Below are 26685 nucleotides of genomic sequence, written 5' to 3'. Positions count from 1 at the left end.
CCAAAAACTAAGTTCTTTATTTATTTAGTATCTTTGCATATACCCCCCAATTAAAAAAAAATCGATTTGAGTCAAAGGCACAATCTCAGTGTGTGGGCTGGCAATCTGTTTCTTAGCTATAGTCGGCAGGAGGTCTCCAGGCTGCAGCCATACCCGACTCTTCAGGGGCGTCATCAGTGTGGGCACAGTGCACATGCAGAGGCCCAAAAGGCCATGCCTGATCTGCGTGATCAGGCACAGCAGCATGGCTTTTTTCACAAATGTATTCCCTATTATTTTGATAGGCTACTCGATTAATCATTGAAGTCCTTTATCAAGCAAAACATGCTACATTAATATCTCAAATGTTAAAATGTACTTCTTTTCTCTTTAACATATGTAAAGAAATGTCTGGTTGTGGACTGTTGTTCTGAAAAAAGAACACATATGAAGATGGAACCACAATTCTGAGAATTTCCTATGACAATTATTTGCTTTATTTAGACATTTTCTAGACTTGATCAAGACTAAAAAAAGATGAATTGATAAAGAAATGATCGATGAAGTGGAAGTATACTTAGGCCTATGTAAAATTGCATGAATATATGTCTTTGCATGAATACATCAAGTTACACTTCGCCACTGTTGATAAGATACATATCATCTGAGTAGCTACATTTTTGTTGACTCAAAAAAGGAAATACATTTAAATACAGTTCATGAGAAACGGCTGACTAAAAGGTTCCCAGTAACAGTCACCTAACACAAAGTGAAACACGAAAGAAAACACCCAATTCCTCTTTTTTTCTGCATGTATCTAACTCATAGCAGGGAATTACTGCGTTTATCCACCAGAGGCGTTTTTCTCTGTTTATACTTTCAACGACACAATAATCTCATAGGTAAAATCCAATATGGCCGTGAAGGGAGAGGAATGCTAGCACAACTCACCCTTCAGAAGACAAATATTACTTCCCAGTGGTATTATTTGAATATGGTAAAGTAAAGTCGTGAGTCGCAATGTGGCTGCCATTTCACATAGTCTGTTTAAGAAGCCAGGCAGTTTGCAGAATACGCTTTGCTGCTGCTCTTTTCAAATGTTCAAGGCACAAGGATAACGGTAACGTTACTGCTAACGTTTCTCTCTTCAGTCATTCAGCTGGACTTAAAGCACAGCCATGCAAGGCTCTTCTGTTCCGAAAACATGGAAACCCTTCTCAAGTCGTTCAGTAAGCCTTTTAAAATAAGCAATTCGCTCGTATTTGTTTCTGTGACCATGCTAATGCAATAGCATATGTTACAGTTAATATGTGGCTAAAGATGCTCTTTAAAGGAGGTACGGCCGGTTAACCAAACATTAATTTCCCATAGCAACCAGTGAGTCTTCTTTTTTGAAGTATTTGCTCTTGTAAAAATTTTAAATACTGTTTAAAAACACTTCTGATAATGTATAAATCTCACCTTTGTGTCGCTTTTCAAGTGCAACTCCTTCTTCGCCTTTTCGTGGTGTGCGAAGCCGCAATGGGCTCATTCATTGCTGCCCCCTCAGCTCGGAGGGCAAAAATACACCTACTGGTACTGGTTAAACAGAAATTACCGCAATTGTTTTCCCCCTAATGGCCACACGAAGCAACAATAAGCACATTTCACACTCTAAAACACATAAGTGACATTTATGCTTTATCGGAAGTGTTTTTAAAAAAACAGTAAGACGTAAAAAAGTAAAAAATGGCATGGTGGTGCAATGGTTGGGAATTAACTTTAACCTCAACATTTCGAACACCGTATAATGTCATATGAAGTCGCTTGTAATGTTCTACCAGCAGTCTTAATCCCAGTGCTAATCAATTGACAACAGATGAAAGCAACAAATCCCCATAATGAAGAGCTGGAACAAGCAGATAAATATTTCAAACAATTAATTGATTTTTAAAATGGTTATTGCTTTTCTATGATCTATCTGTGATATTCTGATGTGCTGTATTTAATACATTAGAATTATGTCACCAAACCAAAAACAAAATGGAGTATACATATGTTTTTTTTATATGTGAGTGTATCGGGTTGCCAGGTTGGAAGATGTAGATCTACCACCCATGGGTGCGAAGGATGTCCTGGTTAAAATGCTGGCAGCTCCAATCAACCCATCTGACATTAACATGATTCAAGGTATTTGTTTTTTTAGTTACCTCTTTGCTAAACAGCAGCACCTATACAGTAGCTCAATTTGAAATTGGTTCTACCAACAGGATCAAGATAGCCCAAAACAACAAAGACAGCTTTTTATAATTTATGTTTTTAGGTATTAAGATCAGTGGTTTATCTGACATGTCCATCAGGTACTTATGCTATCCTGCCCGACCTCCCGGCAGTTGGAGGCAACGAAGGAGTGGCCCAGGTCGTAGAGGTGGGTTGCCAGGTGAAGTTCCTCAAAACAGGAGACTGGGTCATTCCAAAAGATGCTGGTCTAGGTAAACAAAACAGAGAAAAAGCTTGAATTACATGAATGAGTCCACATATCCAACATGAGCTCTGTCTACACGTTTGTGTGAACAGGGACGTGGAGGACAGAGGCTGTTCTAGCAGAGGACGATGTCATCTCGCTGTCGAATGACATTCCCTTGTTGTCTGCTGCCACACTGGGGGTGAATCCTTGCACTGCCTTCAGGATGCTCTCTGACTTTGAAGATCTTAAGCCAGGTAATCATTTCCACACACAGGATCAGAACTTTTTTCTTTCTTTCATCAAACCACAAGCCCCTGGATTACACATACAGGGATAGACATAGAACAACGCCCTTTATATTACTCATTATGTTCCACTTTCAAAAAGAAATTTGGGTTAAATAGCTTTTTTAGCAAGCAGATTGATGAAACCATCTGCCCCCTGGTTAAAGAAATCAGTAATAATATAACAACCACAATTTTAAAAGAAAAGAAAGTTGTTTTTGTTAGCATGTGTTTCAAAATACCACTAAAGCACAGGCGACTAACATGAGTAGTTCTCACTTTTGTCAGTGAAGATAGGGCCACTTCCGTGGTCAAGTTTATGGGCTGGTATTTGCAGAGTGACCTTGTATAGGAACCAACCAGTAAACAACAAGCAATCTGGTAGACACATGACGGGAACAACGAGCCCAATTTAGGTGCAGATCAAATCTAAATCTAAATGGAGATTAGAGGATGCAGTACTTCTGCCTAAGTTAGCTCTGAAAGCATGACATGATGTGCAGTACTTTTAGCCATCACGTGACAGTTTCCCTCAACTTGCTGTCCTTGCAGGGGATTCTGTGATCCAGAATGCAGCCAACAGTGGAGTTGGGCAGGCTGTCATACAGATCGCTGCTGCGAGGGGAATAAACACTATCAACATCGTCAGAGACAGGTAAACAAGTGTATATAAAGTCTTTTCAGGAGAGGAAACTTCTTACTCCTAATCACTGGCTCTGATAGTCAGTTCACCTGACTGTGAGATAATGGGGTCTTTTGTCCAAGGGTAACAGAGGGAGAGTTTTGTGTGCTAGAATTTATGACTGTAATGCACTTGCTCATTGTTTTTTGCTTTTCAAAGGCCAGAGTTCACACAGCTCAGTGATAGGTTGAAGGCCATGGGAGGAACTCATGTGATCAAAGAAGAGGCACTGAGGCGGCCTGAGATGAAGGAACTGTTCAAGGTCTGTGGGTCTGAAGACCAGCTAAAAGATAGGATCATGTGGCTAGCTATTGGTGAAGCACAGTCGTAATTATATTTTTGCTCTTAAAAAGACCTGTCCAAAGCCTAAACTGGCACTGAATGGAGTTGGAGGCAAGAGCGCAACAGAACTGCTACGTCATCTACAGTGAGGATATTGACATGATCTAATAACTTTCACTGAGGAGAAAATCTGATCGGAGCATGACATAATTTCCATGTATTCCAGGTTTGGAGGATCCATGGTGACATATGGAGGGATGGCCAAACAGCCAGTTACTGTCCCTGTGGTAAGATGAAGCTGCTTACGGTCTCCCATTACATGTCACAGAGATACTTTTCTCTCACCACGCTTACTTAACTTGATCTCTCCAGAGTGCTCTTATTTTCAAGAATGTGAAGGTTCGGGGATTTTGGGTCACACAGTGGAAGAGAGATCACTCAAGCGGTGAGTCGGCATGGAGTTTCCTCTTCCTCAAAATAAGTCTCTTGAAATTAATTTAATGGGAAGTAATACAAACTTTCTCTTTAGATGGAAGGGCATTCAGAGCCATGCTGGATGAACTGTGCCACCTCATTCAGCAGGGAAAGCTGACAGCTCCTGCCTGCACTGAGGTGGGCTTCCGCAACTACAACAAAGCTCTGGACACAGCTATGCTGCCTTTCACCTCAGCTAAACAGGTCCTGATCATGTGAACAGACTCCTCACCTTATCGATACACCGTCATCACCAAAGTGTATGAACTGAATTGTAACCCCAGGACTGCCACATTATTGTTTATGTGTCAATCAAATACTCTGCTCAAGCACATACTCAATAAATGTGTCTTCACAGCAGGTGCTAAGTCCAGCATCTAATAATTAATTACTTAGTTAATTAATTCATTCATTACAATTATAAAGCGCTTTATCATAGACACTCAAAGCGTTTCGGGAAGGGGCTACTCTCTAACACCACCAATATGTAGCACCCACCTGGGTGATGCTAACCATTGGGCTACCGTACTGCTAATCAATTTAATTAAATTAAATACTCATTAAATCTTTATATAGTGATATGGGATAACCGGAAGCATTATAGAACCCAGAAAATGCAGCTTTATATGATATGTTTCGTAACAACTTGAATTGTTAAATTTTATAGGCATGAGTAAGTGCAATGTGATATTAACAGATTTACAGTTGTGATAATACTGATACTCACGGTATGTTGATTTTTGCTGCTAAAATAACATTCAACCAATAAACAACTGTTTAGCCATTTCTGGATTTATTAAATAGATACAGCAGAGTTTGACAGAAAAGCATGGGGGGAAAGAAACTGTCTGCTGTAGTCTCTTGAGCTACATAAATATCACATCCTTTTGTTCTATTCACTGGCAATACAGTATTCAACGCTGCACCAACAAACCAATGTCAAGAGGCCACATCAAAGATTGCTGAAGCCAAAGGTGGTTGTTGTTTCCCTGCTTAAGTACATATAGTGCATGACTCACTTACATTATAGATGGCATATGATTTAAAAGAGGAAAACCTGTGATGTCTACTGTTTAATATTTACAGGACCACAGTGATCCGTGATAGATCATCACTACCAATTGGCAAACACCAAACTTACAGCCACGGAGAGGACCGGTAGAAACCCACCATAAATGGCAGCAGCCCTTTCTTTTTCCAGACAGTGTTCATACCTGTCAAAGTCAACCTCTCTGGCTGCACACACGTGGTCAACACGGCAGTCACTGTTACACTCTGTCAGATCATAGCTGACAGAGTTGAACTCGTAGTACTTTTGTAGGTAGCAACGGCTACTAGCAATGCGCTCCAGAGCCCGATGCATGGAGGCTGGGGAGGCGTCTGGCACTCTGAAGCTCTCTGTGAGTCGATACTCTTTCTCCCAGCGTCCGTGTGCTACATTAGCGCGAGTGAGGTTCAAATAATGGGTCACCACATCCTGAATGTTCAAAGAAATGGTTTAAGTTAAGGAACAGAAACCGGAACAATACAAGTGCTAGGTGCTTATGTGGATGCTGTATGTTACTTGATTTACTTTGACTAGGAGTGTTTGGGTGTCATATTCAAAGACACGAATCCCAGGGTTGTTGGCTCCATCCATGACTCCAGGCAGTGATGTTTTCCACGGTGTGACACCTGGGCTTAGGAACATTGTACTGATAGGAGAGCCTGTAGAAACAGTACTGTAGATTACCACAGTATTATGTGCCAAAAGGTGACATTTGGACACTTACTGTGAGAAACACTATCCACTGCAGTCCATAAATTAAAAAGTAAATCACTTAAATACCAACCAAACACCCCAATGCAAAACAAGGAAAAGCAATAGTACTACAAGAGTCCAACCTTACCGTCTGAGCTGTAGAACATTCGGAAGCTATCAGTATGATGATGACCAAAGAACTGTCCAAGAATGACTGAATGATGCTTCTGAATTAAATCCAAGTATAGCTTGTTAAATGAAGGCTTGAACCATGGCTTATTTCTTTTCTTCTCAAAGAAACCTGGGGGAACATGGCCAATGATGTACACCTAGTAAAGAAACCAAGGTAGAGTTAACAAAAATGATCTCTTGACATTCCCTTTAGCAAGAGTTCTACCATTTCAACTAATCTTTTTGCAAGGCATGAGTTAAATTGGGCTGGAGCACCTCCAGATTTAGGGAGTGTTTTGGTTCCAGGAGATAATCTTTAATGTAAGGGATGTAAACTAAAAGTATTCTTCCTGTTAACCCTGGTAACCAGCGTTAAAAAGGAGTGAGGTATTCATTACTCACTGATAGATTTAGTGATCTCTAAGCAGTAATTCAAATATGACATTAAATCCAATTTAACCATTATTGCAAAGCCCAGATAGACAACAAGGTGCTTTGCCTTTTCTTTGGTGTTGGCAGCCTCTGTAAGAACCTGATCGGCCCAGCTAAACTGGCCGGCTGGGTCGTCCATGTCCTGGGTTGCCTTGTTCTGGTCATAGTAGAGATTAGTGTTGAGGACCAGCATCCTGAACCCTGTTCGATTCAGCAGCTTTTCTGTGTAATATCCACCTATGTAAAGAAACATATTGAAGAAAATGCATGACACAATTGTACGTGTGCTTTCAAATGTGTAATGCCATGCATCTTAAGGTGTTTTATTGATTCTTAGAAAAGCAATTGGGATATTAAAATAACAAATCAATTGTGTTAATATGAAAATAACATCTAAGTATCACAGGTGACTCTATCAACCTTTTTTGAATGTTCCACGAGACTCTGGATCCAACCAGCCTTGCCACATTTCTGCTGTTTGTTCGTAGATGTAGTTTGGGCCTGCAGGAAGCTGGCTCTTAGGGTGGTAGTCATGGTTGCCCAGAGCAGGGTAAACTTTAGTGTCTAAAGAAGGTTTAATCAATAATATGAGTTCATCAATACTGCAGCACAACAGTAAATGTTGATCTCTGATGTTTTCTCCCTTAAATACACAAGATGTCTCTTGACCTCACACTTACTTGGAAACACCTGATTTATAATGTGGGTAAGACTGCTGATAATGTGGAGCACTGCTTCTTCTCCCAGATCCTCATCGGGCACGTGTGGTGTTTCGTCTCTAAAGAAGGACAATAACTAGGAGATAGATTAGGATGATGTGATAAACTGGGAAAGTGATTATATTTTAGGCCCCACAGTTGGAGAGGTTTCACTAAAACGGAGGCCTACAGGCAATATACTGTACCTGGTGCATGATATCTGGTTAAAAACAGTACTAAGCTGCACATGCATTCATCTCTGGAGATGGACTTGGGACTCAACAAGCCAGCAATAAAGTTACAATCAACCTCAAGTGGATACATACCCTGTCCATAAAATAAAGTCCGGGTCTGGTAGAATATCCTTCATGGCATACACAGAAGAGTTTATAAGGAACCATGGCGAGTCACAAGCATAGTCTCCAAACATCCCCGCATTGGCCGCAGGTCGTGTGCCACTTGATGCGCACACAAGTTCAGGATTATCGGTCAGATTGTATGTTGGGTCCCAGTGCAGATCCGTGATGTGCCAGAAGTTTCCTGGATAAAAACGATGCGTAATACGCACATGAAGTTGTCCCTGGACGATGGGAGTTATTCAAGAAACATCTAGGAATTGTAAGCCTACAGCTACATACCTGATAGTGCAACGATGTCTTTTAAAAGTAGACAAGATATGAGCAGCCGTACCGTGGACATGTTGAACTCTTTGACGAAAGCAGACGTCCGAAAAAGTCCAGGTATTAAAGGTAAGTCTTTAAAGGGCAAACATGATAAGATAAAGCTATTCATGACGCGTCTTTGGCCTGAAGGTGCTCCGTTTATTACTCATAAGACACTTTCTAATTTGTCCCAAAACACACCTACTGTACTAGGCTGTAACCGGTGATAAGAAGCAACATGTAGGCTCAATACTCCAGAAAAGTTTTGTTGAAACAGTGTAACTAGAAAAATATATAATAGACTTATTTAAGAATGCCATAAAAGCAGTGGATCCGGGTTCTTGAGTGCCGAATATATATAAATTATATAAAAAATATATGTATAAAGCCCTACTTTAGTTGCCTTTTATAGCGTCCATTTCTTATTACAAATTTAACAGTTAATTAAATATAAAAAAGGCAGAACAATGTGAGATGGGGTAATTTAACGGTAGATAATTGATTTCTTTGAAATTGGAATTAGAATAGGCCGTTCAATGTTGAGACTAAGATATTACTCCAGAAGAAGAACACGAAAAATTATTGTTAAACACTTGAGGATATTAATGCCCATCGTCATTGTATAAATATACATTAAGCCACCTAACGTTTACTAACTGAGAAATGTATCTATAGGCTAAATTAGACTTTGAAGTTAAGTGTTTTGGATACGTTCACACAACAGTTGACACGGATGCAGCGATAGCAAAAGGTATTGTTGGACATTCATAGGCTACAATCAATATTTCCAGCAGGACAAGAAGGCAGCACAGAACAGACTTGGATGACAGCGCAATATTATTTTTCCCCGACCAGTGCCTTTCAGGCACTCTTTTCTCCGAGGCTGATAACGCCCCCAAGAAGCTATATTAAGCGAGGTTTGTAATTAGACGCTTAATGTATGGGTAGGGTTATTGTTGAGCCGCTACAAAGACTGCATTTGTCCTCCAGAGAAGAAAAACTGTCTGACAAGCCTAGATCAGGGCATAACATGCTGTGTGACAGCCAACCGTTGGGCAGATTCGGGTTGATTTCGCGGGACTTCTGCCACGCGCATGCGCGGTGTATTGAGTTTGGCGCGCGGTACAACACAAGGAAATCTACAGAACTGCGTGTGGTTGTCACGGCTGCTACACAGTGTGAATAACATTTCTGATACGTCTTTATTTACTTAATATCAAGGAGCCAACATGTGGAATCAGGGTGAGTTTTACATGCGCACTGTTGCGTTCATAAAGTGGTTGAGTCGGCTTGTTGACGTTGTCTGGCTGCGGCTAACGTTAGGTCGACTAACTTAGCAGTTACCTCTTTGTTGTTGTGTCTTTGATGGTAACGTAGCTAATCGTGAGTTAAAGAAAACGACTGTTCTAGCTAAATGGGAAGAGCAAAATGCCCCTTATCTCAGCTGTCTATGCCTGTCTTGCTTCTTCAGGGGGGCACAGTGAGAGTATGGGCGGAGGTTACACTCAGTCTCCAGGAGGCTTTGCATCACCTGCCCTATCCCAGGGAGGAGAGAAGAAAGGGGTTTGTAACAATACTTTAGTCTACACTACAACTTCTTTTCATTTTAATCTAAACTTGAAACTGATATAGAGCAATACAAAATATTCTTAACATCATTCAAATTAACATTATCCTTAAAGCTGCAAATTCATGTTTTAAATAGATTAGGTTTATCCTATCAGAAACATAGCCCCTGTTTGCCATTTAAACATTTGTTCACATACATCTGTGGAATTATGGAAACACGGCCTGTCTGTACATGATTTGCAGAGAACCCGTGCCACACAGATAATCCCCTGCACGGTGTCTCAGATGATGTCTGCTTCCCAGGCTGATGAAGCCTTCAAAGTAGGAGATGTGGAAGTGTCCCAGGTAAGCTGAAGCCAAGCAGTGACTGCATGGTGGCAGATCGTTACCATTTTGTTCAATAGTGTCTGATGGTGTTATTGCATAAGGCTGAAACTAATGAGTACTACGTTTATCACTTGATCTCTATCGTTGATTTATATAATGGTATCAAATGTTTTGAGTTCTATATGGAGACATGACAGACACAACGTTTTATCACGATTTCCCTGAGCCGTCAGTCGTTGTCTTTAAATACCTTATTTGTCCAACCAGTCTAAAACTCGATATATTATAATATTCAATATACAATGACACAAAAAAGAGTAAGTAAGCAGTAAATCCTGATTTGAAAGCTAGAACTAGTAAATGCCTGGCATTTTTGTTTGGGAAATTACTTAAAGGGCTACTTAATCTTGGGCTCTGGGAAAATATAATGGGCTTTTCTCTATTTTGTGACGTTTAATAGAGAACAATGATTAATCAATCAAGAAAACAATTGTCAGATCAGGCAATAATGAAAGGGATTGTTAGCAGCGTCATACCTGGTGGTCAAAATTATTGGTTGGGAAACTATGCAAAATTGTCATTGTTCAAGAATTGTTGATATTGGATTAAGCCATTGTGCAAGTTTACAACCTCCCTCCTAAAGTTTGACTCTGAACGAAATAGGTGGGTACTTTTCACCTGTGAGACAGTGACAAGAACCACAGTGCTGCCAGAATAAACCATTAGATATTGTCAGAGTGAGAGAGGAAAATTGCCCCAAAGACCCCCACATTTTTTGGGGAAAGATTATGAATTGTTTGATGCATCATGTACTTACTCAAAAGATGCTACACTGCAGCATGTTGATACACCCCTATAATAATAACAATAATATTAATAATGTAGCAATTTAATCTTACTGTTTGATAACAGTTCATGTTTTATGTCATAGGTTACCATTTTGGGTATCATCAGGAGCACAGACAAATCCATGACGAACATCCAGTACAAGGTCGACGACATGACGGCTGCTCCCATGGATGTGAAGCAGTGGGTAGACACAGAGGTCAGGGACGGTGCTTTTATCCTTGTTCAAACAATTACAAAATATTCTGCTGTTTTATTTCATCTCAGTGACTTCTGAGATAATCATGAATCATTTGTCCGTTTAAAAATAAACACTTGATGAACAAAACCCAATAACAATAGTGATGACACAGTCATTAGTTTGCATTAAGATCACATAAATGTAAAATGTGCAATATATATATATATATATATACATGAGATCAGATTAAAGCAAGGTTAAAGACACTCATACTGTTATGAATTAGGGTTGAAAGGCCAAGACCCAGACCAAATGTAACATGATAGGTGCTGAAGGCAATAGTCCTACACTTTTTTGCCACAAGAATGCACTAACTCAACGTATTCCTATTTCTGCCTCCACCGTATCAGAAATAGGGCAGACACACAAAGTAGTTGCGGTTGCCTTTTAAATTATCTGGCGGAGGGGGAAGTCTGTTGTTTGGACTGTTGTAGCATATCTTTCTTTGGTGAACTAAACAAATTTAGCCCCTTAGCAACCATGTTGTCTCGGTTTGTATAGGATCCCAGTGTGGACAGCACCGTTCTGCCTCCAGGCACGTATGTCAAAGTTTCTGGCAATCTGCGCTCCTTTCAGGTAAGTTAAACGTCCCAACATCCTCTCCATCTTACTCAGAAACAAATAGGAACTTTAGCTCTATGAGCCCTTGCGAGGCCACATGACCATGTGACCTTGCTGGTAGATATAAGCTTCTTTCATGAGCAGCTGTATTGCACTGAACATTTTATGTTTTTAAAGTGTTATTTTAATGTATAGCATAGTACAGTATGTACAGAATTCAGCATTACTGAATCTTTGTTTTGCTGTTTCAGAACCACCGATCTATTGTGGCATTCAGCGTCAGGCCCATTGAGGACATGAATGAGATCACCTCACACATGCTGGAGGTTGTCCAAGCACACATGGCACTCAGCAAATCCCAGACCATGGTGAGAACTCCTCCGCATAAACCTCGTCAGTCTTTATTGTTTGCTGCTGCAAACGCCTAATTTGAGGAAGTCAGGTTAGTTATCAGCTCTTAATAAATAAATAAATAGTACCTATGTTCAAGAGTGTTTTGCTAAAGTTATTACTGGAAATATAGTTTAAACAAGCCATCATTTAAAAAACATACGGATAATCTGGCATAAACAAATCAATGTGATGCTGAAAAGTGGTGCTATTATTATTAAAAGGATGTTTGTTGGACAACTTCTATCTGAGGAGAGTATACTATGCCTGGTTTCAGAATGTACCAACACTGGTGTGTAGTAAATTTAGCATTTCTCAGCGTTTTTAACATGAGGGGACATGTTTACAAGAATTTAGTTTTGTTTCTCTCTCAGACGGGTGCCGGAGGAGGAATGCGCAGTGACATCACGCCCGTGTCGCGCCCGGGCAACCTGGGAAACACAGGAAGTATGCGAGGGGGGTATGCGGGTGCTGCCGACGTGACTAACAATGGGTTAAGCGCAAACCAGAATCAGGTGAGCTTAAATCATGTATTAATAGTTTTAGAAAGCTTTGCTCCATATAGGTGCACACAGAGGGACCACTCAGTCAGTGTGTCCTGGATGCTCACCCAACACTGACAACGAAAGCCTAAATTGTCATCAATATGCTTGACATTTACTGTTAATTTGATAATTAAACATATTTTTAAGCTTACCAAAGGCACACAAAAAAGCTTTGTAACAATGATTTGTGAACATTAGGGCTGCACGATTTGAAGAAAATATCTAATTGCAGTTTTTTCGACTGATATTGCAATTGCGATATGATGCATGAAATTGGAGGGAATGATGATTTCTGTGATTTTTGCGAGAATCTCTACCAAAAGAAGAGTTGTTTCTTTAGTCTGTAGGGTACAATTTCTAGGCCGGGATGTCTCTGCATCACCACAATACTTAATTAAGAATGGTTGGACACATATTTTGCCTTTTAAGAAATATTGCGCTCCTGTGCAATTTGGATATTGCACATTTGCGATTTCGATGAAATTGCGATTAATTGTGCAGCCCTAGTGAACATAGATATGTGACAGTCTTCATCAAAGCTGTTTGCTAATATAAAAACTAGTGTGAACAAAAACATTTACTCTGTGTTGTCAGTCTAGAAGCATTATTTTTACCTAATTCACTGAGAAAAGCGTTGAAATACACAATGCTAAGTTTCTTATACCTACTGTCCCTCCTTACTATAACTACTGTCACAGCGACATCACAGTAGCTTACTCAGAAAAAAAGTAATGTTTTCACAAATGGAAGTTTCTAGAATTGAAGGATGCCTCTGTATTTGCGGTTTGAAGCTGTGTGCATGTTTTAATATGTAATTTGCTTTTTGTTTTTTTTTCATCTCACAAGGTTCTGAGTTTAATAAGAGGCTGCCCAGACCCGCAGGGGATCAGCATTCAGGACTTAAAGCAGAGACTCAATGTCATGAGTCTGGCTGTCATAAAGTAAGAACATTTTTGTTCCTTTTTCTTAGAACTTTTTTTTTTTTTTTTTAAAGCTAGTGCAACCACGGATTCCACAAGTGTGCATTCTCACCACCATCTAAAGTGTTACGTGTTAAAAAAAAACTGTTTCACTAGAGGAGGTTGCTAAGCAAAATGTAAAGCCCAACCCTATTCCAGAAATCTCCCCTCTGTTGACATCTATGTAAACCTTGTAGCTGTTCTTTTTGTCCAGGTCGAAGACTGTATGAGACCTGGCTTTAAAATGACCAGTGAGGACCACTGCCTGCTTGTTTGAAGCCAGCAGTCCAATTTTTTTATTTCTTTATCAAACTTTGTTTTGCTCTCAAACCTTTCAACATTTTTAATCAGTTTTTTTCTTGTCTTTCTACGCCATGTAAATTAACTCTAATGATACGTTTTTTTGTTTATCAAAAGTCTTTGTTTTTGTATTCTCGATTTTTTTTGTTTTTTTGTTTTTTTATCTCATGTGAAGCACTACAGTCCTTGTTCTGCATTAAAATGCAGCTAATATGGGGCTTCAGCAGTTAGTCAAACCGAGTGGGTATCATGACAAGCTACAGCCTTCTTAGTCCAAAAAGCCCTGTGTGTTTCCTCAGGTCTTGTTTTGCCTGTGGGAAACCCTGAAATGTTGATTTTACTCTAATGTAAGATCAAGAAAAGCATCAAACTCTCACATTCGCGAACCTGGACCCATCAAGTGTTTGACAAATTACATAAATGATTAGAATAATTGTCAGTTAATTTTCTCTTGATCAATAAATGTTGCTCCTTCAATTGTAAATGTGTCAAAGAGCCACAGCGTTAGTAAATATAGTGGAAATCCAAAGTCGCAGACCGTTTTTAAGTTGAAATGTTGTATGTGCGTTGCTTGACGTTTTTATGAAAAAGGTTCAAAATATTCCTATTTCTCTTTGTGCTCTAACAGGCAAGCAGTGGAATTCCTAAGCAACGAAGGTCACATCTTCTCCACCATCGACGAAGATCACTACAAATCAACAGACAATGATGATTAGATTGCTTTGATTTGGCACCAATTATTTGAGTTTAACCCGATAGAATTCATTCGGTTTTTATAACTCATAGCTAACAACTAAATCACAATAATGACAGTGACAATAATGACAGTGAAATTCTAAGAATCCTTCTCTGTTAAGGTACTGTGGTGTGTGTTAGTTGTAGAACACATGGTTTAGGTTTGGTGAGACTTTTCGGTTTACACATCTGTCTTCCTGAGGTTGCTACTGCTACTTTGCAAGTCCCAAAGGTGTTGCTGTTGAAGAAGCCGTTGTTAACAGTTAATACTCTTATTCTATATTTTCCACCTCCATTGTAAAGCATTTTTGTAATTTTAAAGATTTGGATAGCAAGTACTTGTACCTAATTTACTTTTGCCAAAATTAAAGACTATACAAAATATAGTTGGGTCATCTACCAGGTAGTCTTTTGTTTTATAATTTACAGACACATTTTAAATATTTTTCTAACCTTTCCAATATAGTCTGTAAAGTGGCCTTTATTATTTAGGCCCTTTCACCTTTCCACATTTTGTTGCATTAAACCTTTAATTGCAAAAAATCTCACACATACACAAGCCCAAGATGAACAAGCAGTTTGTGCAAATTTATTAAGATGGAAGTACAGAAATTATTCTTTAACATGGACATTTACACAAACAGATTTTTGCCTCTAAAGGGTCCCACTTTAGGTGTTTGTCTTTACTTTAAGTCCACCTATGGCAAATTCAGCTGATTGGGCATGATGCAAAAATGTAGACCAATACATATGTTGATACAGTTCCTCAGGTTAACACAGTAAACAGGTTTTATCAAAATTTGATTAAACCATATAAGTCAAAGCGCATTTTGTAGCCACCTTTTCATGAGGATGGATGTCTAAAGTACAAAAAAAAAATCTGACAAATCTACAGTATGTTTACAGTATGTGTACCTCAAAAGAAAGGTTACACATTATTTCTGTGGCAATGAGTCAACACCTCTGGAGAGTAATTTCAATGAAATAAAGACTACACAAAAAACAGGATTTGATAAAACATGGCACCTTTTTGTGCTCACATAAATAGTTTGCTGTGACGGCTGGCAGAGGTTATGCTGTAGCATTACAGTTACGTGACCCTGTGAGAAGTTACAGAGCTGCAATTAAGTGTTTTTTAGGTTAAGACCGTTTCCTAACAAAGACTGTATACTATATACTACATGTTTACTACAGGAGGCTGACATATACATTAAATGCCTGTACAATAAAAACTGTTGTTTACAAACCATTACGACCTCTGTGAAGCTTATAAATATGCATTTGCATTTCTTTTTTAGAGGTTATTTTTAAGACTGTTTTTTGTGGTATTTTATTAGACTGGGTGTTGCTGTTATTTTGTTTCAGGATAAACTACAGAAACTGCTTAGTTTTGCAAAATATAATGCTACTGTATACAAAAATACAAGCTAAAACCATTGACCTAGCCAACCAGCATATGGTTAGATCAATGCTTTGCTAACAAGTTTGAACAAAAAGTACAAAGGTGCTGTATTAAATACTAGCCGATAACAATAAATACTACAAGGGTACTAGTTTTTCAGTCAAGGTTTGTGGGTGTTACAGTATACTGTACAAGCACAGCAACAGCCACTTACAACCTTGAAGAGGATGAAGTGGGTTGAGCGTAGAAATTAATGGATAAAGAATGAAAGAGTTTTGTTGACCACATGAGTAGCAGTGTTGTTAGGTTTTGTGAGACACTGAAGGATGCTGTCTAGACCCCAAATAATTTCACAGATTCTCACAGATGCAATATACAGGAGTTTATCGCTGAATAATTTAAAGGTCCCATGATGTGAACGTTTCACTTGAGAGGTTTTAAACATTAAAATTCATTCCATCAGCTTGCCTATGGTCCCCCAGTGGCTAGAAATGGTGATAGGGGTAAACCGAGCCCTGGGTAAGGTCAGATGGGCTGATCTGGAATCTTTCCCCTTATGACCTAATAAGGGGAAAGATTACCTGCCCTTTCTCTGCTTTGCTAGCCAAGAGAATTTGGCCCACCCATGAGAGAGAGAGACATCATGGCTTTCAAACGAGCAAAGTGGCAGGTGGTCAAGGCCACCAATTCTGCACCAAGGCAGAATTATGGGAAAGAGACTTCAGAAACAGTATTAGGGGACCACTAAGGTCTATGTAAAAGCATCCAAAGAGTACCATGTCATGGGACCTTTAATACTGAACTGAACAATCTAGCCTTGTGATTGAAACTAATTATTTTTAGCATGAAATGAAATCACAAAACTTAGGCCAGGTTGCCTGGTTTGACTGCAAAGTCTCAGTATATAAATCTATGCCTTGGTACATTGTCATAAAATTATTCAAGATAAGGGGGCCTGCCGCCCATATGGGATGTTTAGCTGTTGTGGTAATACTTAGTAAAACATGACGTTCTCTTGTGCTTGCTTCATCATCGTTGTAAAAGTGTCGTCCACAGTTTCATAGTCATGGTCACTTTCCACATCTGCTGCAACATCTGCTGCAACATCTGTTGCATCCAGCGGCACTGGGAGGAAACGGGTATGGTTTATTGATCAATAATATTCCCAATAATTTAGATTTTTCTCACTGTCAGCATATACAACTGAAAGACAAACAAGACTAGGTAAAAATCAGTAAATGGCTGGACCGTCTATGTCCAGTATTCTTAATTGTGGCCAAATTGTTACAGGAATAGTCAGTGGTTGTGTCTGTGAATGTACTGTATATGGGAATATTAAATGTTTATCTGTAGTAGTGCTGAGTTATGGTATTTTCATGTCATCGCAGTGATATGGAGATGCGCAATGAACACATTGCAACACATCCTACATGTGTAGGACTGCTCCTTTATGTTTTTGTTGTTTGAGTAGTTTATCTGTTAGTGGTCAGCAGCAATAGTCTATAATTTTGCAAGAAAACACACTAAAAATCTACAATAAACAGTATAGAAGACACATTATACATTATTTAAATGATCTGATTCTTGCCACTCTCCTTGCTGTACAACATGCTCCTGCTTGGCTAGCATTTGCCACAAACTTCAGAGCCCCTTTGTTTCAACAAGCTTCTCTGTTTTAATAATTAACAACTAAAATAAAATTGAACGATATATTCGTGACCTGTTTATAAATATGTAAATCTTCAGTTGGAAACTTCAATTGGGCTGAGTGCCACAGACAGACTAGGCAAGTTAAAGGTACTGTTGGTTTAGGTCTTTTTGATTTGTTTAAAATAAAAAATAAAACTAATATAAAAATATAGAATACTATCAGAATTAGTGTTGCCAGTATGGCTGAAACCTGGGCAATAGAATATGGAGAAAGAGCTTCACCTTTTTTCTTCCTCGACTCCTCCCTTTCCACATAAGTGTTTGGCAGAGCCTTGCCTGTTGTCATTTCAGCCGCTGTGTGCTTTCGGGGTATGACTGGTGGAGGTCGATCATCCAAGATAACCTAAGAGGAAGTCAGAAACATTCAGCGTTATTGCAGTCTTGACTTCTTTATCACAAAGAAAAGTGGAAGCATAATTTTTTTTCATGACTATTTCTGCTTTTGAACAGTTTCAGATTTCCTGAAAGTCAAATTGTGAGGTATAGTTTTTGAAAGACAAAAACAGAAGTCAGGATGTGCTGTGTTTCAAGGAATAGCTGTAGACACATGACAGGAAGACTTTTTAAAAATGACAGCTCAACCACAATATGTTCTAAATATCTCTAGGGATTATAAAACATGCATGTGAAGCCATACTGACCGGAGGTGGGGGAGCTGGGGGCCTTTTTCTGTTGTTTAAAGTCAAGTCTGCTAACTCCTTGGTTGGAATGCTTTTGTTTGGTGCATTTTTGGATTTGCCTGCTTTGGATGACTTCCCCGAGGATTTCGATGATTTTTTTGAAGACTTTGAAGACGACAGATTTCGCTTTGGTGGTCGAGGTGGGGGAGCTGCATCTGAGTTGCCGATTTTGCTGAATTCATAAAAGAATATGTTTGTCACCTCGGTAATTCTATCCACATGGCATTTAGGTGGTTGACCGTTGGGCCATGGGAGGGGATCCTTGGTAAAAAAAACAGACATAGAAAGCCACCGGGTTGGGATCTCAAAACAGTGGTCTGGCCTGTGTGGAAAGCTCGCCTGGATGGTGGGCTCTAGCAGAGCCCCCTCTATTCTGAGACTTGGAAATCCAACTAGTGGATCAGTCTCAAGTTCAGTATCCCGGCTCACTACTTTAACATCCAGCGGCAAACTAAACTCTTTACTCAGGTCCCTGAGTCTGTACTTCTTGTTATCAGCGAGTACCTCCACAAAGTTGCCCTGCATGTACAGAGGCATGAGAATATCCTCTGTCTCATCCCGCTGCTTGACCTCCTCTTCATCCTCATCCTCGTCATCATCTGGCTCTTGGAGACGCTGACACAAAAGCGCCTCGACGGACTGCTTCTGTCCCTTGCTGCTTTCACAAGGCAACTCCATCCTCTCGCAGCGAACAACCTCCAGCTGTTCGCCCACACTGAGGGCAGGCAGGCCCTCCTCCTCAACTCCCTCACAACTCCTTGTTACGCTGACCTTCAGGCCTGGGGCCTGGATTGACGCAACATAAAGCTCATACACGGAATTAAACTCTCTTGGCCGCCTACGTAATCGTCCACCATATTGGTGAGATGCCAGGAAGTACTGCTGTGCCCTTCGGCTCTTCAGGTTGGATAATAAAACCATGGCTGAGGTTCCTACCTTGTGGAAAATCAGGTGGCTGCCTGTACTAAGTTTTGGTAGCCAGCTGCACTTAAACAGAGAGTTGGTCTCTGCTCCTTCCAATATCTCTACTACTGTAGGGAAGGAGTTGTCTGGCTGGGCATGGACCTCCGTCAGACTGAGCGGGGTCACAAAATGTACGTCCTTACACGTCTCAGTGACATCGATCACTTCCACCTCTAAGCTGGAGGGAAACTTCAACACATTCTTCCTCACTGTACAGGAAATAAGAAAAATTATGTCAGAAAAAGTAGTAGAGGCACTTGATGAAATTAAAATAAGCAGAGTATAGTGTGTATTATCAATGTTGGAAGATGTATTCATAACCTTTACCAGAAGCAAAGGTACTACTAGTAAAAGTAGTAATACAGTGTAAAAAAATATGCCTGCATTCAAAATTATCACCAGCAAAATGTAGTGAATGTCTCACAAGTAATTGTGTGGGAAAATGGTCCATGTGAGTGTATTATTATATAACAGTAGGCTATATTATATTACTGACCACTAATTTTAACTACTTTATTTACTGTTGGGTAATGTTATCTGTAACAATGCATCATATTTAATGAGATCATCATTGATTTTGTAAAATCTTCATCTGCCCATAACTAGCCTATAAACCGAAAGATCAATGTAGTGGTATAAAATACAGTACTTGCCTCTCAGATGTAGGTAAGGAATAAAGTAGCATTCACTAAAAACACTCAAGTAAAAGTACTTAATTTTCATATTTGAGTGCAATACAATGTGGATTATAAACAGACATGTGAAAATAATAACCATTCTGTAGGCCAGTGTAAGATGTAGATACCTTTAGTTAAATTCAAATAAAAATGAAAAAGGAAGTAATTCTCACAGTTCATGATGGCGTGGACCTGGTATATCGGACTGAGGACAAGGGTTCGGTCACCCTTGGTGGTGTTGATTAAATGAAACTTTCGACTACGGAGGCAGGGCGAGGACATGATCTCCTGCAGGGTGAAGCACTCCTCGCTTTCACACTCCCTGAACTCCCCTTGGGAAGAAAGTGGGATACACACTTCCGCAGAGGCTTCCTGTTGTCCTTGAACATAGCAGCGCACATAATCCTCCTCACCCTCATGCCGCTCAATGGAGAGCACTGTCAAAGCTCTGCCGGCTCCCAGTGTGAAATTGCCAACGGTTATCTTGACGTTGCTGGTAAAAGTGAAGGGAAGGCAAGATTCCAGGCCCACAGGCCTCAGGCTCACCATCTCCTCGATACTACTGTATGGCATCTCCTCCGGAACAACTTTGAATAAACCTGAGAAATAGCAACTAGTGTCAGTGGTCAGCTACTAAACAAAAGGAGCTGTTCTCACTAGAATCTTGTCTATAGCTCAGACAAACCTGTGTGGTTGATAGGCAGCTCAAACTGCTCATTGTTGCTGATGTCGTCACAGCAAACGGATAGGAGCTCAATGCTGAGGACCTTTATTAGATCGCCAGTAGAAAAGCACACTTCACTTCCAGAAATTTCATATATAGAACCTGAATCGGAGAGTGAGAAATAGAGCAAAGAAGGAACTAAAGAATAAGATCAACATCCAACAATAAGCAGACTTATCAAGCATAACTAGCATGGGTTCTTATTTGTTTCAACTTTGACACAATCTTAATTTAATTACTTACTTACTTATCAACGATGAACAATAAAAACCTTTCAACTACAACAAATGCTCACTATCTTATTTGCTTACAATAACGCCTGAGTCGGGGCTGGCAAAAAAAGGAAACATTAATAATATATATATGAATGTATACAATGTACAAACAGACACAAAACAAAAATCTAGACAGTTTATGATGCGTAGAAATCTAAACTAGAAAAAAACTGAAAAGATTTGAGATTATAATCTCTTATCTGTAATACATTATTATAATCTCTAATCTTTTCAACTTTGTCCTCATCTACCCTCACAGTTTCGGTTCACAATGAATAAAACAGACAAATGCCTACCTTGGAAATACACTCCAGAGCAAACTTGTAGAATTTTTGGCAGACAAGAGTTGTCCAGTGAAGCAATTAATTGCTGAAGTGGCAAAGCAGTCGTGCCTGCCATCACTGTTGCCTCAGTGTGCTGCAATCAAAAATGAAGACAAGACAGCAAATGACATGCGAATCATGAAAGGAGGTTGCTTTCACATTCAAAAACCACAAAAGTGTATGAGGAAGTTACAGGAGCTGTTTGCACAATGCTTGCATTTACAGGCAGAGAACAAGTGTTATGATGTACTGTATGTCTTATTAAAATGTTGTGGAAGAAGATGTCTGAGTTGTTAAGCCTGATTGTAATGTAAAACCTTGCTATCATCAATGGACCAAGACACTATAGGATATATACCTTTATAAGGAAATGTGTCACGACGAGCACGTGTGTGTGCGTGTGTGTGTGTGTGTGTGTGTGTGCGTGTGTGTGGTGTGTGTGTGGTGTTTTGTGTGAGTAAGTGATGTGGACTGTGAGTGAGTGAGTGAGTAGTGAGTGAGTGTGGGTGTGTGTGTGGGTGTGTGTGTGTGTGTGTGTGTGTGTGTGTGTTGTGTGTGTTGCTTGTGGTGTGAGTGAGTGAGTGAGTGAGTGAGTGTGAGTGAAACTGCAAACTTACTGCAATGTGCACACATAACATCTCAAGGGATAACTTACTCCACTCAAATAGAAAAAAATCAACTCTTTATGAAAATTGTTTCAAGGTCTACATGATCCAAAACACCTAATCTTTTATTGCATACATGTGAAGCAGACAACCCAGCCGAGCCTGAAGGACTACCTGAGCTTTTGATCAAACGTCATTTTAGTCACTGTACCAACCTTACATCTAAATACATCCTGATTCATATCAATGTAGGGAACTTACCCTACCGTCTCTTAAACCACCTCACGCACATCGTAGGCAACACACTCACTTCCTTTTGCTATTCTGCGCTGTAGAATAAGCCAAGCATACTCCCACCGTGTGACATGACAAGGCAGCCCCTCACAGCATTTTACAAAACCAACAAAACTTTCCAAACCCCCCCCACACACACACACACACACTTTCCATTGTCCAACTTGGTATGGAAATTTATCAAATTATCAAAACACTGATGCAAAGAAAACGCTTCTTTTCCTTTTTTAGAAATCAGAGAGACAATGCCCTTAGCACAGTCCTTGCAACAAAATTATGACATCTGAGAAACCAGTCTTTTCAAACTTCTCAAAGACTAGCTTTCCACAATAACATTAATCGTGTACATTTCAAAACCATTTTTCTGAAGAATTCCTATTTTGAGTCAGAACTGTGGTATCTGAGGACCCCTAGTGGTTCTGAAAGAAAATAAAAGTTGTTCTCTACTGTAATTTGCTTCACTAAATATTAGCACAGTGAGAGGATGATCGTGATACTCTTGCCCAATTTCAATTGAAAGTATGGATTTTAGTAAATAGATTCGGTGGTCTAGTTAAGGATTTTATATGTTAGAATTGTAAGACTACAACTCCCAGTAACCCCAAATGAGGTTTACCCAACATGCAGCTTGGTTATGAGAAGATAAGTCAAGATGGCGACTAAAATAATCAAAGAAAGTGCTCCTCCTTTTGATTGTCCAACATGGTGAGAAAATGCACATGCTGAAGTTGTAACTGTTTCTTTGTAATGCAATACCACATGCAAATGAGCAAAGCAGCATTTACTCACTTATATAACTGATTTTTTTACTGAGAGAGTAGCTTGTACTTACTGTAGCTAACGTTAGCAGCAGAGCTAGCAGGCGAGCTAACCCGTGAACGCTGCCATTAACTTGGCGTTGGGTGTTTTTTTTTCTTCTTCTTTTTTTAAAGAAGATGCTGCACATGTTTGCTTTTAGGAGTGTCGGACGTTCAATGATATAGAAAATGCATTTTATCAAGTCTTAGCCTTTGTCTTAGTCTGTGATAGCATTGCTCCTGCATGAGTTTCCATGAGCTGACGTTACAAACGTTAATAAAAATAAGCCATTAAGAAGGACAAGAGAAGCAAAGACAGGATATTCATGTATTTCTTGTAACGTTCAACGTTGCACAAATGCCCGTGTTGTAGAATGTGTAAATATTAAACTTGTTCACCAAATGGTTTCTTTCAGGGCAGGCAAGCCGCCCCAAGGGCTACATCTAGACGTGATGAAGGGAGACAAACTGATGGAGGTAACTTAAAAATGTTTTACTTCAGGTCACGGTGGCCTTGCCATCAGCTAACTGTTGTAAACTTGGGTTACACCATGTAATGGATCCCATTGTGGGTTGTAAGTTAGTTGAATGCACCAGATACGCGCCTGACAGTCCACTTTGTCCCAGATGTGTTGCACACTGGAATTTTCTATGGCTGCATGGCTACAAACGGTGCAAGAGCATCATCAGCTCTGAGATTTAAGCTTTTCAATGGGAAGCATCACTGTGAAGTTATGGCTCAGAGGCACAGAGACATTTCAGACTGTTTATTACAGACCGTTTAAGCAGTTGTTTGAATGACCATGATTCACTGAAACTGTCTCTCACTTTAGAAACTGATCATCGATGAAAAGAAGTACTACTTATTTGGGAGGAACCCCGATTGGTGTGACTTCACCATCGACCATCAGTCATGCTCCCGTGTCCATGCGGCCCTGGTCTACCACAAACACCTGAAAAGGGTCTTTCTCATAGACCTCAACAGCAGTAAGACATCATTCACATTCACACTTTATATTTGGAACCAGAGTCCGGAATGGTTCGGCATGCACATGCTAAGGGCTGAAATACTAACAAAACTGACCTGTAAATATACTTTGTTTTTTTGTCCAGTGATCGATTTGTTGTTGTCAAGAAAATGAATTGGCTATTTTAACTTTTTTGATAATGGATTAATAACTTAAGTAGTTTTTCAAGTTAAAATCCTAAACATCACATGTAAATGAAATATTTTTTGGTTTGTACTTGGACGAACAAAAAACTATTTTAATATTTTTCTTTTGGAAAACTTTTATTTAGTTTTTTAAATATAATTTTCTGACATTTTATAGACAAATCAATGAATCACTGTGCAGCACATTCCATTGCCACCAAAAGTGTTTACAAGAATGTAAACTATGAATAATCTGTCTTAACATAAGCAAACGTCTTTGTTCGATTGTTGCTGTATTAGCACACGGTACTTTCCTTGGACACATCCGTCTGGAGGCACACAAACCTCAGCAAGTTCCCATTGATTCTACAATATCTTTTGGGGCCTCAACAAGGACCTACACCATCAGAGAGAAGCCTCAAACCCAAGGCCCCGCTGGCACAGGAGACAGTAAGACAGGAGAGGATGAGGAGCTGAAAGGACTGCTTGGGCTTCCAGAGGAAGAGACGGAGCTAGAGGTACATTAGGTTCTCGATAACAATATTCAGCAAAGGGACCCTCACGCTGGTGCCCTTCCATTTGCATGTACTGCAGTACGCAGACAGAGCTGGTTGAAAATCATCAAAATCTTTTGTTAAGTTACCAGCAAATGCTAGCTAGCCATCTTTGGTTGGCAAGGTGCTACCAAACGCTAAACAGGACATTTTTTAGGCAACCAACACACAGTGAGAGGGTTAGTTTTACAACAAAAACAAAGACAACACTCCAAAATAAGTTCACTGCTATTCATCTAATTCTACCTGTTATTATCCTGCTCAGTCTGGTTACTGTTGTGTTGTAAAGTAGAAAATTATTTATCTATGCAACCACATTACACTTTTTTTCTGCATCCTGCCAGAATTTGACAGAGTTTAACACGGCTCACAACAAGCGCATCTCCCTACTGACCATTGAGGAGGGTAATCTGGAAATCCAGAGGCCTAAGAGGAAACGCAGGAATTCCAGGGTTACCTTCAATGAGGAGGACTCCATCATTAACCCAGGTACGAATCCTCGGAGTAAAGGCGATATTGAAGTAAACACAAAGAACCGCTCATACCTAGTAAACTGCTCCCAAACTATTTTTTGTGTGGTTGATTTCTCTCATTTTTCAATATTCTTTTTGTATTTTCTTTTAAGATTCTTGTTTTTTAAGTTTTACAGCAAAAAAGAAAATTAATTTAGACGGTTTGAGTTTTGATCTCAGGTAAGACTTTTACAGACAGTAAAAATACAAGGTCATTTGTTTTAATTTGATTTGAAGGGTATTTCAGTGAGAGAGCTCAGAAATGGAATCTGCAGTAAATTGTAACACTTGTATTATAATTTACAGAGGATATAGACCCCTCGGTGGGACGGTTTAGGAACATGATACAGACTGCTGTCATCCCCATCAAGGTAAGCTTCGGTTTGGTCAAGCATAACTAGCAGGTTTTCTTACTTATGATCGTTTAAGTTGACAGGCTGCAAAGTATTACAATGTGCTGAGCTGTTTGCTCGCTCGGCACTTTAACAGTGCTGTTATAATAACTATTAATGTATAACGTGTGTAGCTCCCTAGGTGAGCGTGGCACCAATATTTTCAGAATGATTGGTTATGATCTGTTTTAATCAACAACAAAAAAAAAGTGGACCCATATAGTGTTGTATAATACCTTGATCATGTGCAGTGTGTTAGGTCTATGACCTGCAAATGTAGTAAATGTAGAACGTCAGGGCTACATGTGTAAGTTGTAAAGTAAACACTCCGTCATCCCTGCTGCAGAAACGAAGATCAGAGGGTCACAACACTCTGGGTCTTGATGAAATGACTTCAAAGCGCATCCACGGCTACAGCTTGGGTGGTGGTCTCTATGGGGACTTACCTCCCACCAGTCATGAGAACCAGCCAACAGGAGCTCCAGGAGGTGCTTCTATGCAGGGAGGGCTTCCTCTGCCCTTCCCTAATCCAGCACCAGAGGTGGACCTGGCCCCAGAGGCTCCCCACCCCCCTGTCACTCTCAACCCTACCCCTGTCACAGCCCCCTACCTACCAGAGACCCACAATGAGCCACGCAAAAAGAAGTATGCCAAAGAAGCATGGCCGGGCAAGAAACCCACCCCTTCGCTACTCATCTAACAGTTTCTTAAATCTGCTGGTTCTCTGGTTGCCAGCAGATACATCAGGGACTGTGACATGGCAGCGGTGGAGTCATTAACTTCTCAATCTTCCTTTTTACTGTTTGTTGTGCTACTCATCATCACAAAAAGAACCATACCATTACCTTGTGGTCGGTCACAAAATATCATCTTCATTACCAAGTCAGCAGTTGATTAGTTGGCTAGAACATGGCAGGCGACAATTAACGTAAATTTACAAGACTTGGCAATCAGCATTTGAGCCTCAGAGTGGCAGTTAGATGTTTGTTTGTGAGTGACAGGCTGCATGGGTAGGATGGTTCATGAGTTATGTTTTGGATGTAAAGTTGGATTTTTTTTTTTTTTCTACTAAAAACGTTTCAACATTTTTTTTCACTCCAGTGTTTTGATAATGCTGTTAAACAAATGGCAAAAAGTACTTTTTTATAAAAAATATTTTACTGTGAGAAGTCAGATAATCCAGACAGTAAGTATGTTTCTATCAAAACAGAGGGCTGCTTTTTGTTTTGAAAACCTATTGATATATTAACTTTTCCGTTACATGTATTAGACCAATATGATGTCAACTAAAGTTTTTTTT

The 26685-nt window shown here is 39.7% G+C and overlaps 7 protein-coding genes and 1 long non-coding RNA gene across 13 annotated transcripts in view; 5 read left to right on the top strand and 3 right to left on the bottom strand.

Annotated features, from left to right (window-relative positions):
- lin28aa (lin-28 homolog Aa) overlaps positions 1-13900 on the top strand; it is a 28012-nt gene extending 14112 nt beyond the window's left edge. For both annotated transcript variants that reach the window (XM_032519595.1, XM_032519594.1), the window contains exons 5-6: positions 8537-8544; positions 13889-13900. The gene's annotated coding sequence lies outside the window, so the exon portion shown is untranslated. The remainder of the gene's footprint in view (positions 1-8536; positions 8545-13888) is intronic.
- mecr (mitochondrial trans-2-enoyl-CoA reductase) lies at positions 849-4913 on the top strand. 3 transcript variants are annotated; one of them, XM_032519589.1, is made up of 11 exons: positions 855-1061; positions 1107-1208; positions 2051-2148; positions 2319-2450; positions 2536-2679; positions 3262-3364; positions 3551-3653; positions 3745-3818; positions 3900-3960; positions 4046-4118; positions 4203-4913. In XM_032519589.1, the coding sequence occupies exons 1-11, from the start codon at positions 1000-1002 to the stop codon at positions 4364-4366; spliced, it is 1116 nt and encodes a 371-aa protein (XP_032375480.1). In that variant the 5' UTR covers positions 855-999; the 3' UTR covers positions 4367-4913. The 3 variants fall into 3 exon arrangements, with proteins under 3 accessions (XP_032375477.1, XP_032375478.1, XP_032375480.1); XM_032519586.1 differs by having other exon boundaries at positions 849-1208; XM_032519587.1 differs by having other exon boundaries at positions 852-1208; positions 2349-2450.
- Positions 5041-7923, bottom strand: smpdl3b (sphingomyelin phosphodiesterase acid like 3B). 2 transcript variants are annotated; one of them, XM_032519585.1, is made up of 7 exons: positions 7828-7923; positions 7172-7269; positions 6912-7055; positions 6559-6728; positions 6037-6217; positions 5721-5854; positions 5041-5624 (listed from the first exon to the last, which is right to left on the bottom strand). In XM_032519585.1, exons 3-7 carry the CDS (start codon positions 6958-6960, stop codon positions 5262-5264), a joined length of 897 nt encoding a protein of 298 aa, XP_032375476.1. In that variant the 5' UTR covers positions 6961-7055; positions 7172-7269; positions 7828-7923; the 3' UTR covers positions 5041-5261. The 2 variants fall into 2 exon arrangements, with proteins under 2 accessions (XP_032375476.1, XP_032375475.1); XM_032519584.1 differs by lacking the exon at positions 7828-7923 and adding an exon at positions 7516-7707.
- Positions 6766-26685, bottom strand: part of cyp4t8 (cytochrome P450, family 4, subfamily T, polypeptide 8) — a 30851-nt gene continuing 10931 nt past the window's right edge. The window contains exons 13-14 of the transcript XR_004332537.1: positions 15700-15704; positions 6766-6778 (exon numbers count right to left, since the gene is read on the bottom strand). The gene's annotated coding sequence lies outside the window, so the exon portion shown is untranslated. The remainder of the gene's footprint in view (positions 6779-15699; positions 15705-26685) is intronic.
- On the top strand, positions 7690-14708 carry rpa2 (replication protein A2). Of its 2 annotated transcripts, none has more exons than XM_032519591.1 (9): positions 7690-7938; positions 9323-9414; positions 9664-9765; positions 10679-10792; positions 11336-11410; positions 11647-11763; positions 12160-12300; positions 13177-13271; positions 14218-14708. In XM_032519591.1, exons 1-9 carry the CDS (start codon positions 7842-7844, stop codon positions 14303-14305), a joined length of 921 nt encoding a protein of 306 aa, XP_032375482.1. In that variant the 5' UTR covers positions 7690-7841; the 3' UTR covers positions 14306-14708. The 2 variants fall into 2 exon arrangements, with proteins under 2 accessions (XP_032375482.1, XP_032375483.1); XM_032519592.1 differs by lacking the exon at positions 7690-7938 and adding an exon at positions 8832-9093.
- On the bottom strand, positions 15263-21214 carry themis2 (thymocyte selection associated family member 2). The gene is made up of 6 exons (XM_032519578.1): positions 21052-21214; positions 20442-20582; positions 19930-20355; positions 18078-19288; positions 17659-17779; positions 15263-16851 (listed from the first exon to the last, which is right to left on the bottom strand). Exons 1-6 carry the CDS (start codon positions 21152-21154, stop codon positions 16721-16723), a joined length of 2133 nt encoding a protein of 710 aa, XP_032375469.1. The 5' UTR covers positions 21155-21214; the 3' UTR covers positions 15263-16720.
- Positions 17187-26685, top strand: part of LOC116691733 (uncharacterized) — a 20981-nt gene continuing 11482 nt past the window's right edge. The window contains exons 1-2 of the long non-coding RNA XR_004332540.1: positions 17187-17211; positions 20672-20676. This is a non-coding gene — a long non-coding RNA (uncharacterized LOC116691733). The remainder of the gene's footprint in view (positions 17212-20671; positions 20677-26685) is intronic.
- Positions 22576-26596, top strand: ppp1r8b (protein phosphatase 1, regulatory subunit 8b). Its single transcript, XM_032519590.1, has 7 exons — positions 22576-22682; positions 23191-23251; positions 23608-23761; positions 24228-24445; positions 24826-24970; positions 25300-25364; positions 25732-26596. Exons 1-7 carry the CDS (start codon positions 22630-22632, stop codon positions 26083-26085), a joined length of 1050 nt encoding a protein of 349 aa, XP_032375481.1. The 5' UTR covers positions 22576-22629; the 3' UTR covers positions 26086-26596.

This window comes from Etheostoma spectabile, chromosome 6, assembly GCF_008692095.1.
Source record: "Etheostoma spectabile isolate EspeVRDwgs_2016 chromosome 6, UIUC_Espe_1.0, whole genome shotgun sequence".
Classification (NCBI taxonomy): domain Eukaryota; kingdom Metazoa; phylum Chordata; class Actinopteri; order Perciformes; family Percidae; genus Etheostoma; species Etheostoma spectabile.
Note: the sequence above shows the minus strand (reverse complement) of the source record. Positions and strands in the feature narration are given on the sequence as shown.

What these genes read in the sequence shown, in the direction of transcription:
- mecr (XM_032519586.1), top strand. Translation starts at nt 1,000, where the DNA reads ATGTGGCTGCCATTTCACATAGTCTGTTTAAGAAGCCAGGCAGTTTGC. An exon ending in GAACTGCTACGTCATCTACA is followed by an intron (nt 3,819 to 3,899) that starts GTGAGGATATTG and finishes CATGTATTCCAG; the next exon opens with GTTTGGAGGATCCATGGTGA. An exon ending in GAAGAGAGATCACTCAAGCG is followed by an intron (nt 4,119 to 4,202) that starts GTGAGTCGGCAT and finishes CTTTCTCTTTAG; the next exon opens with ATGGAAGGGCATTCAGAGCC.
- smpdl3b (XM_032519584.1), bottom strand. Translation starts at nt 7,619, where the DNA reads ATGTTTGGAGACTATGCTTGTGACTCGCCATGGTTCCTTATAAACTCT. An exon ending in GACTTTATTTTATGGACAGG is followed by an intron (nt 7,270 to 7,515) that starts GTATGTATCCAC and finishes GTCCTTCTTTAG; the next exon opens with AGACGAAACACCACACGTGC. An exon ending in TATAAATCAGGTGTTTCCAA is followed by an intron (nt 7,056 to 7,171) that starts GTAAGTGTGAGG and finishes AACCTTCTTTAG; the next exon opens with ACACTAAAGTTTACCCTGCT.
- rpa2 (XM_032519591.1), top strand. Translation starts at nt 7,842, where the DNA reads ATGTCTTTTAAAAGTAGACAAGATATGAGCAGCCGTACCGTGGACATG. An exon ending in AGCAGTGGGTAGACACAGAG is followed by an intron (nt 10,793 to 11,335) that starts GTCAGGGACGGT and finishes CGGTTTGTATAG; the next exon opens with GATCCCAGTGTGGACAGCAC. An exon ending in GCAATCTGCGCTCCTTTCAG is followed by an intron (nt 11,411 to 11,646) that starts GTAAGTTAAACG and finishes TTGCTGTTTCAG; the next exon opens with AACCACCGATCTATTGTGGC.
- themis2 (XM_032519578.1), bottom strand. Translation starts at nt 21,154, where the DNA reads ATGGCAGGCACGACTGCTTTGCCACTTCAGCAATTAATTGCTTCACTG. An exon ending in GCTGCCTATCAACCACACAG is followed by an intron (nt 20,356 to 20,441) that starts GTTTGTCTGAGC and finishes GCTATTTCTCAG; the next exon opens with GTTTATTCAAAGTTGTTCCG. An exon ending in GGAGTCGAGGAAGAAAAAAG is followed by an intron (nt 16,852 to 17,658) that starts GTGAAGCTCTTT and finishes GTTTCCTCCCAG; the next exon opens with TGCCGCTGGATGCAACAGAT.
- ppp1r8b (XM_032519590.1), top strand. Translation starts at nt 22,630, where the DNA reads ATGGCGACTAAAATAATCAAAGAAAGTGCTCCTCCTTTTGATTGTCCA. An exon ending in CCTTTTGATTGTCCAACATG is followed by an intron (nt 22,683 to 23,190) that starts GTGAGAAAATGC and finishes GGTTTCTTTCAG; the next exon opens with GGCAGGCAAGCCGCCCCAAG. An exon ending in CTGCTGTCATCCCCATCAAG is followed by an intron (nt 25,365 to 25,731) that starts GTAAGCTTCGGT and finishes TCCCTGCTGCAG; the next exon opens with AAACGAAGATCAGAGGGTCA.